The 16,196-nt window shown below is 33.8% G+C and overlaps 2 protein-coding genes across 8 annotated transcripts; both read left to right on the top strand.

Annotated features, from left to right (window-relative positions):
• Window positions 1–1,015: 1,015 nt before the first annotated feature.
• On the top strand, window positions 1,016–4,174 carry LOC145820987 (uncharacterized). Its single transcript, XM_082917623.1, has 3 exons — window positions 1,016–1,960; window positions 2,601–2,651; window positions 4,022–4,174. Exons 1-3 carry the CDS (start codon window positions 1,016–1,018, stop codon window positions 4,172–4,174), a joined length of 1,149 nt encoding a protein of 382 aa, XP_082773749.1.
• Window positions 4,175–7,762: 3,588 nt separating this feature from the next.
• LOC145799815 (CMP-sialic acid transporter 3-like) lies at window positions 7,763–15,800 on the top strand. Of its 7 annotated transcripts, none has more exons than XR_014341331.1 (9): window positions 7,771–8,088; window positions 8,277–8,417; window positions 8,803–8,837; window positions 9,216–9,297; window positions 10,581–10,688; window positions 10,866–11,211; window positions 13,118–13,171; window positions 14,317–14,376; window positions 15,515–15,800. XR_014341331.1 is itself a non-coding variant. In XM_082889455.1 (7 exons), the coding sequence occupies exons 2-6, from the start codon at window positions 8,411–8,413 to the stop codon at window positions 14,325–14,327; spliced, it is 243 nt and encodes an 80-aa protein (XP_082745581.1). In that variant the 5' UTR covers window positions 7,772–8,088; window positions 8,277–8,410; the 3' UTR covers window positions 14,328–14,376; window positions 15,515–15,800. The 7 variants fall into 7 exon arrangements, 1 of the variants encoding a protein (XP_082745581.1); XR_014341333.1 differs by having other exon boundaries at window positions 10,866–11,236; XR_014341330.1 differs by lacking the exon at window positions 10,866–11,211 and having other exon boundaries at window positions 7,763–8,088; window positions 8,269–8,417.
• Window positions 15,801–16,196: the final 396 nt, after the last annotated feature.

Raw genomic sequence — 16,196 nt, 5'->3', positions numbered from 1 at the left:
TAGGAAACCTGGAAAAACTTTGGATGATGGGTTGACAATAATTGAAGAAGATGTTGATGTATATACCATGATATGTAATTATAAGGGTTTAAATGTGATTCCATTATTTATGGAGAAGGGTCAGGAACCATTACAAGTGATAAGTCCAAAAGGGAAACATTTGGTACCCCCAAGAGTACCAGTTACTGCTAAGCAGGCACTGAATTGGCATGAGATGGAAAATAGAAGTGAAGAAGAGATGGATTGTGGAGATAGAGTGCAAGATGTAGGTGATGAGGAAACGCATAATGGAGATGGGGATAAAGGAGCAGCAGATGAAGATGTCAGAGATGAGGAAAGGGATAATAGTGCTTGGGATGAAGAAAATAGTGATGATCCTGATTACATTAATAATGGGAATGATGATAGTGGTTCAAAAGATAAAGACTATGAACGTGATGAACTTGGCTGGTTGAATGAGGGTTTAGAGGGGCCAAAAGATGATGATATTTTCTCACCAAGGGAGACTGCAAAGAAAAGAAAGAGGCAACCTCCTTCATGTGATCAAGGGACAGATGAAGGGTGGTATTCTGATCCTGAGGATGAAGATTTACATAGTGTACATAACTCATTAGATGAGGAATATGAAGATAAATATCCTAAGTTCATTGAAGAAATAGATATGAAGAAACCACAACTCAAACTTAGAATGAAGTTTGCCACCCCTCAAATTTTTAGAAAGACAATGAAAGAGTGGAATATCCAACATGGTTATGACATAAAGTACATACAGAATGACAACTCTAGGATTACTGTAGTGTGCAAGCATGGATGTGGATGGAGATTGCATGCTTCTCCCATGCAAGGTGAGAGAACTTTTCAAATAAAATCATTCCAGCCAAAGCATGCATGTGAAAGGTCATATAATAATCACTTTGTGAACTCAACTTACTTGGCACACAAGTATATGGACAAATTAAGGGATGACCCTAACATCAAAGTTGGGCCTATGCAGAAGACGGTTTGAAGAGAGTTAATGGTTGATTTTAGTAGGCCTCAATTGTATAGGGCTAAAAAGAAAGCAAGAGAAGTTATTGAAGGGGATCAAAGGGTCCAATATGCAAAGGTGTATGATTATTGTGAAATAGTGAGGCTACATAATCCTAACAATGTAATGCAAGTAGTGGTGGATAGGCCCAATAAAGGCATGCTTAAGTCTAACTTAGGATTACCTCCAGTTTTCCAGAGGTTATATGTTGGGTTTGCAGCCCTTATAATAGGATTTGTTGAAGGATGCAGGCCCATTATAGGATTGGATGGGTGTCATTTAAAACGAATCTATGGTGGACAATTATTATGTGCACTTGAAAGGGATGGGAACAACAACTATTTTTCAATTTCATGGGCAGCTGTTTTGGCAGAAAGTAAAGATTCTTGGGTGTGGTTTTTAAGGCAACTCATGGATGATATTGGTAGTGCTAATGACATGGAATGGGTCTTCATTTCTAACGAATATAAGGGATTAGTACCTACATTTGAGAAGGTAATGCCAAATGTGGAACATAGGTTTTGTATAAGGCATATTTACTCAAATTTTAGAGCAAAGTTCAAAGGGATTAAATTAAGAGACCTATTGTGGAAGGCAGCTGCATCTGGGATTGTGAGGGAATTTGAATTTCATATGAACAAGTTGAAGGAAATGGATCCAGAAGAGAAAGCATACAAGTGGCTAAGGAAGATAGATCCTGCTTTATGGACTAGGTCCTATTTTAGCCCAAGAAGTAGGTATGATACATTGGTGAACAACATGTGTGAGTCATTCAATAACAACATCTTGGAAGCCATGGACAAACCCATAATCAGCATGCTTGAATGGATTAGAAGGAGGGTAATGCATAGGATTCAAATCAAGAAGGAAGGGATTGAAAAATACACTGGTGAAATTTGTCCCAACATTGTCAAAGATTTGGAAGCACTAAAGGTGCAAGCTAAGAATTATTTTGCAACCTATTGTAGTAATAGAAAATTTGAAGTAGATTGGGGTGATACCACACGTATTGTTGATTTGGAGGAAAAGAAATGCAGTTGTAGGGTCCTGTCCATCCCAAGTCCAAGCTTTTTAAGCAAAAAAAAAGTAACCAGCAGCAACCACCTTCAGCAGCAACATCAACATCAACATCAACATCAACATCAACATCAACAGCAACAGCAACAGAAACAACAACAGCAACAGCTTCGGCAACAGCAACAGCATCTCAAGTAACCTGAACCTCCAATTTTATTTTATTTTGCAATACATTCTACAAAAATTACTTAATACAGATATAAACCATTGCAGCCCAGAAGGAAGGTCCCTAGTAAGAAGGCCAACACATCCTCATCTCAAGTAAGATATGTCCACTTTGCATGCTTGTTACATCATTACAGCCCAGTTCTATTGTTGATTTGCATACTTGTTACATCATTGCAACCCACTAGAGTTGGCCAAACATTTGAAGAATTTCCAAGTATGAGAGGCAACACGTTAGCATCTCAGGTAAGCTCTCTCTTCTTTGGGTGCCATTTGGTTTTTGACATGGTTGACAACATATAATTGCTTACTTGGACCATTATCATTGCAGCCCACTAAAGTTCAATACAGTTCTCCAAAATTTGATAACTTATCATCTCAGGTATACTTAAATTTTATTTGCAAGTTCATATGCTTTTTACATAACTCATAACATTTGATTGCATACTTGTTAAATCATTATAACCCAAGATTACTGAAGTTGGCCAAAATTCTCCACATTTCCCAGCTTAGATGGGCAACACATCTTCATCTCAGGTTAACTCTATCTCTCTCTTCTATGTAACTTTATTTGCTTTTATAGTTTTCCACAAAATATAATTGGATACTTGTGTGTGTTACAACCCACTAGTTATGGTAGAGAAAATAGTGAACCAGTTGGAGGTGGTAAGGTTATGTCCAGATCTGCATAGGGAGGTAACTTCATAACAAGAGGTAGAGGAGTAGGTGGATCTGCAAAAACTACAACTCAGAGGCAAACTGACAATGGAAAAGGCAAAGCATGATGGACTAGGCATTTGTTTTTGTGTTTTGAGTCAGCTTTTGTTATGTTTTGAGTATTTTTCAACTTGTTAAATCATTAAGTGGGTTATACCAATTTGTTTTTGAATTTGAAACTGGCTAGTAAACAATAGTATCTTAGTTTATTATGTTTTGAGAAGTCCAGTGAATTGAATTATGGCTTGTATTAAAGTACTGTGTGTTGAATTATACAATTCTGAGTTGATATTTACACATTGTTTGTGTTGTTTGTCCATAGGTTTATTTGTTTAAATAGTATTGTCTACCTTATTGTTTGTTATTTGTGTACCTTATTGTTTGTTTTGTGTACCTTTATTAATACGCATGTTTACTTGTTGAAATTGTTTTGTATTAAGAAAATTAAGCATGTTTCAAATAAGGGAACAATGGGAACCAACATGTTTCTATTCTTTAATGTTCTTGGAAGATGTATTCAACAATTTTATTGCATTTCTTTGGTTCATCAGATACTTACATATCATGACCCAAAATATTCTTTCATTACAATTGCTTCACAGACCATTGTACACCTTCATTTTCGACCTTTACTATATTTTTCATCTCTCAAACTCTATGGCCCAATAACAACCCATTTTTCTTCTCTCTAGCTAGCTTCACCCATAAAATTGTTATGATAAAGAAAAAAATCCATGTCCTAAACAAAGCTTTGCAAAACGTTTTCTCCCTTCTACGACTTCTTGCTAGTTCATTCTCCAACCTGTTCATCTTTGCAACCATCTTTGGCAACACCTCCTTCCCATGTTGGCACATAGGTGGATCAACCCATTTAAAGTAGCCACAAATTGCATCAACTTATAACAAAAAAATATGAATCCACAAATTCCTTTTCAAACAAAATTCAATCTTTTTTTCCAAAATAAAAAAACAAAAAATTAGTTTTGCTTACCCCATATTTCGCACAACCATAAAACCTTCTACCCATATTTCCAGATGTCATTGAAGTCTTCACAGGGGATCTCTCTCCACAATAACATAGTCTTGGAGCATTTGTCCTTGACTGTCCACTTTCGGAAGCAAATGAAGAAGCCATTCAACAATAATCTTCAAAATCTTCAACTTTGGGAAAATCTGGGCAGCTTTTGAAAATTTTGGGTAAATTTTAGTTTACGGTTCTATGTTGTTTGGGTCTTGATTTGTGTATATATATGGCAATAAGGGTGTTTTGGTCATTTGCCATATGTTTTTGGGCAGGAAACACCACTCTCACCATTTCTGCTCCTGCAACACACACATTGTTTAAACAAACAGTTCCGTCGAATATTGCACTATGGTATGAAGTATAGAGAGTTTAAGTGTTACGAATGAAACTATAGGGGGACTCTGTATTTTTTAGGCAAACCACAGGGGGTTAAATTATAATTTACCCTAATTATATCTTAGGCCATCTCTAACAGTTCATCGGATCCATCATCAAACTCAAATTTTACTCAAATTTGATGAATTATTTAGCAAATTGTTGGAGATGTCCTTAATTAAAATGACATAATGGACATCCATTAACACCAGAATGTTATATAAAAATATTCTCTGTACACATCTTTTAAAAAGAAAAAAATCTCAATATACACATTTTGAGTAAAAAAAATTAAACCCTAATTTTTTTTATTGTTCTCACTTTGCTTGCTACACACTCTACACTCCTCTATTACTTGCAAAACAATATTCTCATAACAACTCTCATATTGCTTTAATCTCAAGATTTATACTCTATTAGTGATGAAAATGTTTAGTTTTTTCGCGCAAAACTCTTTTTTTTTTTTCTTTTTTTCCTTTCACGGTTTTCAGTTAGACAACTAGTGCCGAATTATTTCATTATATTCAAACATCAATTGCCGAAAGTTTTTTTTTTTTTCAGAACAAATTTATGAACTAATCACTTTTATTTGGAAGTTAAGTTTCGAATTAAATGTATAATTTCAGAAAACCAGTGCCGAAATCCCCTAACCGAAAAACATTAAAAAAAAATGAGAGTTTTATAGTAGTGGAGTGCATAGAGATCTGAAAATGATAAATGCAATAACAAAATGGAAAAATGTATCATCTTCAACAATATTTTGAAAAGTTTTCAATGAAATTTTTAATGGAGGTTCAATAAAGTCTTCATTGGAGATCTTCAATGGAGGACGTTGTTTTCACTTCACTTCACACTATGATCTTGAATGGTCTTCACGTAGGTCTACAGTAGGTCTACAAATCTGGAAGCAAAGTCACTCAATATGTGTGTAGAAAGGAGGGTTAGGTGGTGTGTGAACAATGATTATGAGTGAAGAGTATAATTGTAACTTTTAGTGTGTGGGTTGAGAAAATTAATTAATAATCAAATCAATAAGTGTGTGTGCTGAGAAAAAATGTGCACTAAAGTAATTAAGTGTGTGAAAATAGAATTTTTCCAAACAGACCCTTATGGACAGTAGCTTTCTATATTGAGAGGATTCTAGAAAGTCAAAAATGCCCTTGAGATGAGAACTCATGAGATTTTTTTAAAAAAAAAATAAATAAATAAAGTTATAGATTTTGATATAAAAAATAATATTTTAATTTATTTGTTAATTATATGAATAAAAAATTAATATTATTATTTTTATATTGGAATTATCTTCTTTTTTCTTTTTTTTTAGTGAAATGTATAATTTATTTATTCATCAATATGTCTTCATATTATTTGTATTATTTTTAATCTATTCAACCTTATTAAAAAAAATCGGTGTAATCAAGTTGTTTTGACTGTGGCTTATTTTTTGATTTTTTTTGTTTATTATTAAGACATGCAAAAAATGAGAGAGATTATGGGATAGAAATAAATCAACAAGCAGTTTTTTTTTTTTTTTTGTCCTCAAAGAGGCATTATATTTTCTTTAAATCTCAATAGAGGTCAATGTAATTTACCCAATACAATAAGGGAAAAATTAGTGAAATATCTTTCCAACTTTTGGTAATATGAGAGGTCTAATATATTTTTTTCTTATTAATTAAGGTCCATTTGTGACGAATTTCTCTGTAACGAGCTGAAATTTCTTTGCAAAGATAAATTTCTTTGTCTTAAAATTTCTCTATATTGAAATTTCTTTGTGAAAATGTTGACAAACCCCAACTACTATAAAAATATTACATGTCATTTATCTTATAAAATTTTAATATCAAAGACTTTAAACTAAAAATCCTACAATAAGTCTTATAAATTTGATATAATTTTATTAAATTTTTTAAAATTTTAATTCACATAACACTTAATCATTTTTATAAGTAATTCATTAGTCAAATTGATGAAAAAATGTTATCATTTATTTATATTAAAATGTTATATTTATATTTTGATACCATATACATCTGTTATAGTCTTTTAACATCGCATATTCTCTAAGTTCGCGTCACACTTTGTACAAAGTGTAACGGTGGCGATTGGTTGCGTACTTCGTCTTCTAGCTTCACTATTCCGATTAGGTTAAGTATATTATTGGGTTGATCTATATTTTATTATTGATAAGATGTATTCTAATGAATACAATTTTATTTCGCAATGTACAGAACACAACTACACATATAAAGGAAGAACATACGAGTAACTATGATGGATATGGAAGGAGAATAATCATCTATGATCATGGAATAGGGATATGAAAGGACACTGCTTATGGAATAGATTTGATTCTAATTGATTGTTGCTGAATATAGAGGATCAGCCATTGATTGTCGTTAATACTTCCCCTCAAGATGAAACAATGAGGGATATGATGCCCAGCTTGGACATCAGAAAGCGAAATTGTTCGACACCCAAGGCCTTAATGAAAATGTTGACTAATTGGTCTACAGATGCAATGTGATGAAGCTGAAGAATACCTTGCTAGACCAATGTGTTTGGAGCGCTCATGAAATACTAGGTTGCAGGCGTTATTCAAAGCTGCTTGATTGTCACAATAGAGGGCGATTGGTGATGATAAAGGGACCGCTAAATCACGTAAGAGAGTATGAAGCCACAATAATTTGCAAGTGGTCGAAGTCATGGTCCGATATTTGATTTCGGTAGAAGACCGTGAGACTACACTCTGCTTTTTTGTGCTCCAAAAGACGAGGCTGCTACCAAGAGTAAGGAAATAACCCATAGTCGAGCGACGAGTCATGGGACAACTAGCCCAATCCGAATCGGTGTATCTAATGAGTATGAGATCCGAACTGGCAGAGAAGAGTAAGCCATGAGAGACGGAGCCCTTGAGGTTGCGAAGTATACGATTAACAGCATCAAAGTGAGGAATGCGTGGAGTATGCATGAACGGGCTGAGCAGATTGACGGCGAAAGTGATGTCTAGCCGAGAAATGGTGAGTGTATCAAGCGACCAATAAGCCGGCAGTAGGAATTGGGATCCGAGAAGGGATCACTTGAATCAACCAAGAGTTTACGATATTGTTCCATCGAGGATGAGGCTGGACGACAGCCTAATTAGCCTGTATCTGCAAGGATGTCAAGAACATATTTTCGCTAATTAATAAAAATATCGGTGGCGAAGCGAGCTACTTTGATGCCCAAAAAATACTTGAGTTTTCCAAGATTTTTTAACTGAAATTTACTCTATAAGAATTCCTGCAAGCGATCACTACGAGAAATATAGGCTACCCCGGCGCTTATATAACAACGTTTTTAAAAACGCTGCAGAAAAGGTGGTGCTTCTTTCAAAAAAAAAGTCATGTCACCCCGTAGGAAGAGGAAGGCCTGTTGCGTTTTTCTATATATCGGATAAAAAAAATATTTTATAAAATTCCTCTCTCATAAAAAGAACCGTGAGTGAGAGATGAGGGTTTTTACTTTTTAGTGAGAGAAAGTTTGCAAGAATGGCGTCTAGGGTTTGGATCTGCTGATTTTTCTTCGATTTCTCAGTAATCATTTTATTTAGGCTTTGGATCTATGTGTTCTTCAATTTCCCTCTAATTGATTTGCGATTTGCCTTTGAAAGCGAGGAGTTATAGACGAATCGAAACTATTGGTTCGATTTCTACACTTCACCGTAAGTATTAAATTGAGTTTGTTTTGATCTCACTTTGTCGTGTTTCTTGATCGATTTCTGTCATGCTAATCTATTAAAATCTGTATGTATCAATTTCTTGTTCTTTCTTGGGGTTTATATGATTAGAAACCTGATCTCGAGAACTCAAAGCTTGTTAGGGTTTTCGCTAATTTCTCTTAGAAATACAGGGATCTGATCTCAAAACTTGTATTTCGTGCTCTATTTGCGTCGAATCGATCTCGGTGTTCCCATGGTTCAAGAAGAAGAAGCCTCTTAGAACTAACAGGTTTGATCTCGAAACCTGTGTTCCGATGGTTCGAGAATGAGAGGTCTCTCTCTCTCTCTCTCTCTCATAGTTTGCATATTTGATTTGATATAATCGACCAAATTTTTCTGATAGTTCTTCTTCTAGCTGGAATTATTGCTTCTCAATATTTTTTCGATTTGCTATTGTAGCAGGGACTTTCCAGAATTTTATTTTTTATTTTTTATTTATTTTCAATGAGATTGGTCCCTCCAGACCTGATCTGTTCTTCCAAAAAGAGTCAAATCCACTCAAGCACCACTTCCTCTTCTTCTTCTACTATTTATTTATTTATTTATTATTATTTTTGTGATAGTTGTTTTATGCTATTATTTTTCTCTCACTCTGGTTTTCTCTTTTCTTCTTGGATATTCATTAGTGTAAACAATTTTTTTTTTCTTCTTTTGCAGATCGATGTGGTACTTTAACTGGTTTTAGTAATGAGGTACTTATTTGGGTTGCAATTCCAAGTTGTTTCCTTATTCATTGTGTGGAAAACATTGAATGTGCTGGATGATTTCTAGTCTCTCTGATTCATTCTCTTCTCTATTCTTTATGATTTCAATGCAATATACAGTGCAGACATATTCACAACTATATATTAATGGGTTTTGAGGTTTTCTCATCTAATCATCTGATGGAGGGTTTGATTGAGTCATATTCTCGTGGGAATTTCATAATTTTTATTGGGTTTTGGGATTTGAGTTCCTTCCCTTTTTACTTTCCCTCCATCCAAACAGAGTCTTACTATCCAATAGGTCAATTTGAACACGCATTTATTTATTCTAACATAATTTTCTCATCACATTTCTTTCTTTTCTAGGCCTTTGTTTTTGATTTTCAACCTCAAGATCCTGAAAACATATATGTAGCACTTGCAGCTCTATCTGGCAGAAAAATACCAGGTATGCCCCTTGATGTTTTTAAATTTTTTGTTTCGTTTTTCGTTTTGGTATTGATTTTTTATTTATTTATATATATATTCATTTTAGTTGCTAACGTTTAATTATGGTTCTCAATTTTGCATAAATTGAACTGTAGATGCTAAATGATAATCAAGTCTCTCAACTTTGAACCATGTATAATGCAAAAACTATAATTCATGAATGAACTTTTTTTTCTTATGCTAAATCATAAAACTAGCAAAATTTCATTGCATTGCAAGCGATTACAGAAAGAAAAACAAGAGTAGTTACTAAACGCAAGTGTGTATCTTTTGCACTCAAACGCAAACGATTATTAAATGATGGTTCAATGAGGGAATGAACAAATATCTTGCAATGGTAGTTTAGGTAAGTAATTTAAGCCCAAAACATAATTAGTGGTAGTGTATGTAGATGCTTTAAGCCCAAATCACCATCATCTTTGCGTTATTGCAATAATAGTTTTGCAGAGAATCCTATTCCCTAAGATTTGCTTAGCCCTTCACAAAGGCTCCTTGAACCGAGGAAATTGTTTTTCCCAAAATTGTCCTTAAATCTTTTTGAAAGCACTTATTCCAAAGTCTTATACAGAGGTGTGACCAAACTGATTTGTCTGAAATCGCTAATCTTCAATGAGTCTTCTTTCTTAGGAATCAAACATATAAAAGATGCATTGGCACACAGATTAACTACTTCTTTCTCATAGAATTCAGTAGACACTTAGCAAATCCTTTTTCACTACATCCCAATAATCCTAAAAAACAGCCATGGAGAAACCGCAGGTCCAACAGCTTTATCTCTCTCACAATAAAAAACTGCTTCTTTAATTTCCATCTCATCAAAAGGTCAAGCCGACACTGATCAAGCCGACACTGATGACAACGACACCAAGTTGATCAAGCCGACACTGATGACAACGACGATAATAAACCAGAGCATCCTGGTGAAGTGTCAAAATACGAAAGAAATCTGGAACTTCTTAACATCATGACACACTCCATTTTTTTGAGTTTTCTGTTAGGAGCGCTCTCTCTCTCTCTCTCATGTGTATTGTGTAGAATATATGTACAGAAATTTCATGAAATAGTTAATGGCTTGTTGTGTTGAAGGCTCCATTCTTTTTAATGGCTATAACCTTTTTATTGGATGTGTAGCTTCAGGACAATTCAATCTGTATAGGACACTCGAGGATGATTAGTGCTCTTGGTTCATGGGATATACATTTTTGAGTTGTGGCTCTAATTTTGTAATGTTGAATATTTCAGGTCCTAGTAGCTTTGACATCTTTGAAGGCCATTCAAAAGCTACCATGCTTCTCATATTTAACAATGCAACACAAGGAATCCTATCCTCATTTTTCTTCAAATATGCAGGTTTGATTACTTTCCTTAGTAGTTTGAGGTCTTCTTTCTATACCTCTTGAATCTGATGGGTAGTTCATGGATAACGTCTATATAAGTAGTTCCCCATGCTCATTTTTGTGGTAAATTAAGAATTTTAGAGGGGCATATTTACTCAGCAATTATGCTGGTATGACTTTGATGTTGAAGTGCAAAATCCTCAAGAGCTGTGAACTCGGCTGTGGCGTTGGCATCCTTCCCTTGTGATTATCCTTGTCGAGAGCGAGTTCAAGCATTACCTTCTCAAACAAATCATGGTTTTTATTGCATTTTTTAGACAAAATACTGGGGGTAATCAATTTTTTTGGGGGTAATCATATTATGCAACATAATTTGTGCCAGTTAAGCTGTGAATGCACTATTAAATATTTGGGTGTTTATGCTGTGAATGCACCATACTTAAGCTGTTGTAATTTTTAATCCAAGCACTATTGCCTTGCTATAAAGCCCTTGCTCTCAGGATGGAAATGGGGTGATGGCTGCCTTCCAAATGATGGTAGGCATTTCTCTAGTTGATACTGGTTAGTTATTTTCGTCTATGATTTGTAGTGTTTCAACTTATAACTTTCGAAAACAGCTAAAAAATAATTGAGATTATGCTGACAACCTTCAGAGGAATATGAAATTCTCTTAGGCATAGGTTATATCGTGTATTTCTGTTTGCAGAAACACATGCATGCATCTGCACATTGTTTGTTTTTGTTTTGATTGGCTCAATTACTTGCAAGAATATGTTGAGTGGAAAATTTTTATGGTTCTTGTGCTGTGCATTTTCTTTGTTTGTCAAATATTGTTTTCCGTTTTCAAGACATCCATTTGAATGTTAGTTTGGAAGTGGGACACTAAATTTTGTCGTATCAGTTTACAGTAACTTGTTGCTCATGTGTGATTCAGCGGCCTTTGTGGTAGTCAACATCCTTGTTCATTGGATTGATCAAATAACAATTTTAACTTAGATTTCATCTGCATCACACATTGTGCAATATTGCTTCTTCAATTAGTAGATTTATATGTCTATTATATTAGAAAAAAAATTATAAGTGCTTATCATGCCAACCTTTTGCACGTATTTACTGCAGAATATTCTTTAATATGTAAAATTTCTTAGTACAAAAGCCATATATAAGCTTCATGGACAGCATAACAATGGGATTTGGAATTGGCCTATCTGGTCGTGGTCGCTACCAGCTTATCACTGAGGTCTGGTTGCCTTTTCTAGCACACACATATATATATATATATATATATATATATTTAGATAAAAAACACTATTTAAGTTATTAATTTTTACTTGTTTGAGTTGCTTTCAGAGGTCTGTGCTTGCTATGCCAGAAAATGGGATTGGCTTGTTTCCAGATGTGGGCTTTTGCATATATAGCAGCACGAACTCCAGGAAGAGGATCAGTTGGTATGCTTTCTGTTATTTAAAAAGTTCAGATGTGGGCTTTTGCATATAACGGCGTTTTCTAAACGTCGCATTTGTTATTTATACAATATGATTTACAATATGATATACAATATGATTTACAATATGATATACAATATGATTTGAATTAGTGTGTTGAAAAATTGGCATTGCCAATGAAGGAAACTCAATTCGCATTATCCTAGAGGTAATATTGTGTATTCTCTTGACTTAAGGTATTTTTTATTATTATTATTTTCTGCTTTTGCGTGTCTGTGATATGAAATGTGGGAGTTTTTCAGGAACGTTTGGAAGCCGCAAATGCTCTAAAGAAGCAAATGTTGGCAGAGGTACAACTTGATAAAGGTTTGCATGTCTGTAATTATTTTTTCTCCTTCCTATATCTTCCTGTATCTGGTGTTGATCCTTTTTCAGTTCTTCAGTATAGTAAATCTGTTTGTAATTATTTTTACAGGTGATTTACTCTGATGAGGATCGAAAGTTCGACAAAGATATTACTGTTGGTCTAATTTGCAGTGAACTACTAAACCTTGCTGAGTACAATGTTCATATGGCTAAGTTGCTTGATGGAGGAAGGAATAGTATGTATAAGTAATATTGCTCTACACGAGTAATCCTTGAAGTAACATAACTAACTAGTTGGCATATAATGTGCAGAGGCTGCGACTGAGTTTGCCATTTCCCTTATTCCAACATTGTTGATCAATGATTCAAAAGTCATTTCCAAACTTCATAATTTCGTTGATGCGTTGGCTAAGATTTGTGACTATTCATTTTGTTTGATATGGTGGCTAAATCAGATTGTGCCTGGTTCTGATTGAGATCTTACCTATAGCTTGCGGCAAGGCTTGGATCTCCAGAGTCATTACAACAGCTGGTTGAGGTTGCCAGGAATCCTGCTCCCAATCCTGCTACTCTTTTTGCTGTTTTTTTGCTGTTTTATCTGGTAGTCATATTGTTGAACTTGCATTTTCAGGGGGGCAATGTTGGTCATCTGCATAAACTACTGGGTATAGAGTCAAGTTCACAGGTTTGTTAATATGTTGATTATAATTTTTTTTTCTCTTCTCCTTTTTCAAATGGTGCCTAGACATTATCAAGAAGCTATCATTTTGAGTGGGATGCTATATATTCTTTTAATCTTTTTGAATTTTTTTGCATATCTTTGTTAAGCATTTGATTTTTCTAGATCTTTACATGAGCGCACATATGCAATCATACTATACTTCAAAGCTGTTACTTGGATCAATTCAATCTCTTACTTTATGTTCAAAGTAATCTAAGCACAGAGCAGCAGTTAAAAGAGTTTTATGTGGTTTGATGTCACTTGTGGAAGATTGTGAGATTTGATTGGAGAATGGTTGGTTCCTTCATGATGACAGAGTAACTATTTTGCCGATTGCTCTGTTAGTTTTCATGATATGATAATTAGAGTTTGCTATTATATTCTTAGCCTAATTACAATTAAACGTAATGTTATATTTTCTTTTAGAATATAGTATATTGTAATATCCACCAGATTGTCATATTCTATATTTTTTTTCAACTAGACAATGCTCCAAATACTATACTCCAAATATTTTTGACGACAGGTTTTGAGAACGATGGACGAAACAAAATTTCATACTTGTTTTACTGAAAGGGAAAAAATTATGGAGGAAAGTGGAAACCCAATTAGAATTACTATTTGGTTATATTAAAATGAAGAAATTGTTTTTGAATTAATTATATCAATTTGGGGATATTCTTGCTTGATACAACAGTTTCAAAAACCTCATCCATCTACCTATTTTGTCCCTTTTGAATAGAATTACCACCATTAAGCCTAATTGGACTCACAAAAGATGATTTTAAACTGTGTTTGGGTCTTGAATTTGTGGAAAGGAGTGGACTGGTTAAATTTAGCATACTTTGTGCAGAAGGGAAGATTTTGAATTCTTGCTACTCTGGGAGCTGTAACTATCTTATCTTTTGCATTCTCAGACTTCTCCTGGGGAAACTTGCCTCGCTCAACTAACTATTTGACTAAATTTCTATGCTTCATATATGTAATCGTATTCAGTTAAATTGTCCATTCTTACAAGTGTTTTCTAAATAAAAGACAAGTTATGGGTGTGTTATTATGTTCCATTCATGTCAAGAAAAGATGATTTACCATATACTTCATTGCTGCAGGCATTTCTTGAGCATGGAATACCAGACAGTCCTGAGATGGTTGTTGAACTAATGCAGAAGGTAATTTCTAGACAGGCAATCATTTTGTTCATGTAATGATAAAACTATTTTGTATTCTAACCAAGGATGTTCAATGGTCGTTACATTTAAATTAGTTCATAAATTGACATCTTTATATTTATGTTTAGGAAAAAAACGAAGAAATAGTTTATTTTTGTAATCGTTTTGATTATGTATGTTTATCTAAGGTCTCTAGGTTATATTTTCAAATTGGAAAAATAATATTAATAATATTGTAGACCTTAGCTTATAAAATATTCATATACATGAGTGTACAAATTTTTTTGATTGCATATACATTAGTATGTATATATATTTAAATTACATATACATTCATCCATAAATTTAGAGTGAAAATTTCAGTTTGCCCCCATGGTTCAACTCAAGCTTCATGAACTTTAATGGCCAACAATAAAACCAATGCACAGAGTGCTACACTAGCATATGGTTAGCTCATAGATTGGTTGTCCAAATCTAGAACTTTTTTTATGCTTATATATGTCTTTTCTCAATTATTTTGCTGGATTTTTTTATCAATTGAGTGGTTGGGTTAGTGGGACATTGGTTAAAGTTTGGATTTGTGATAAATTTTTGGTCTGCTATATATGGTATCTATATTTATAATGTAATAGACAGAGAATAATTCTTTAGGTTGTGTTGATAATCATATTTGGATAAAGAAACATATCTGTGTAGGGATTGACCGGATTGACCGGATTGACCGAAGCCTATGGTGCCCACCCATCAATGTCAAACCAACCGTAGTTGGGGTTCTTTGTGATAATACTTGTTTCAAACCTGCTTCAAACCTAACCCTAAGTTAGCTTAAAACTTGCTTTAAACCTGCGTGTGGTGCATCACACTATGATGATTGGTAATAGCAATAGTAATGACTAGCAATGTAGGCTCTACTTTATTGATCTCTCAATTACATCCAAATTTCAATTACATTCTCTTATTGAATAAGAGTTTGTCTCACGTTTACTTCTTTGATGTTATGTGTTGAAATCCTATTTACCCATTAAGAAATATTGAAGTTTAATGATTTAACTTTGTAGTATATTAATTTAAAAATTAAATGGAAATGAAGTTTGGTGTGTTTAATTATGCTTTTAACCCTGTGAAATCAACTTTACAGGTTAAATTGGCTTCCCTTAAGAAGTTGTCTCTCAATGCAAAATGGATACTTTGACCAAGATATGGCCTGGCAAACTTCAAGAACTAAGAGAGACGAGAGTTTAATATTCTGCACCCTTATTTTTGTGCTTTTACAGATTCTTAACATGAAATTCTGTTTGTTTTTAATGGAACAAGTGATATTTGAAAAATTGTTGTCCTAATTTTTTTTGTGGACCGCAAGCTGGTGGTTCTCCATGAAAACAATATCGGTTATTGTGTAATGCATTGGCATGAAATTTTGTTTATTGCATTGTCTCACAGCTAGAATTTACTTAGCATCATATTTATGTATGTTCTCTTGAAACAAATACATTTGATTCTTTTTTTTTTCTTTTTTGTATTTGTGTTTGTAGTTGAAGGCTTGTTTTCCTTTTGCTACTGTTCTTATCAAAGTGTTTTTGAGGGCTTATGCATCACAGAATTAGCACAATTTTTTTTTTTAAAAAAAAAAAGAAAAATGAAGCTATAACGGCGTTTTTTAAACGCCACTATAGTGATATTTTTAAAATGAAAAAAAGCTACTACGACGTTTTTAAAACGTCGTTAAATGTCGGCGTGACGTCATGTTACTGTTATGTAATACATTTGGCGGCGTTTTTAAAAACGCCGCCTATTCTCATATAATGACGCTTTTAAAGCGC

Source organism: Camellia sinensis, chromosome 1 (genome assembly GCF_055761805.1).
Source record: "Camellia sinensis isolate YWXY chromosome 1, ASM5576180v1, whole genome shotgun sequence".
Taxonomy (NCBI): Eukaryota; Viridiplantae; Streptophyta; class Magnoliopsida; order Ericales; family Theaceae; genus Camellia; species Camellia sinensis.
Note: the sequence above shows the minus strand (reverse complement) of the source record. Positions and strands in the feature narration are given on the sequence as shown.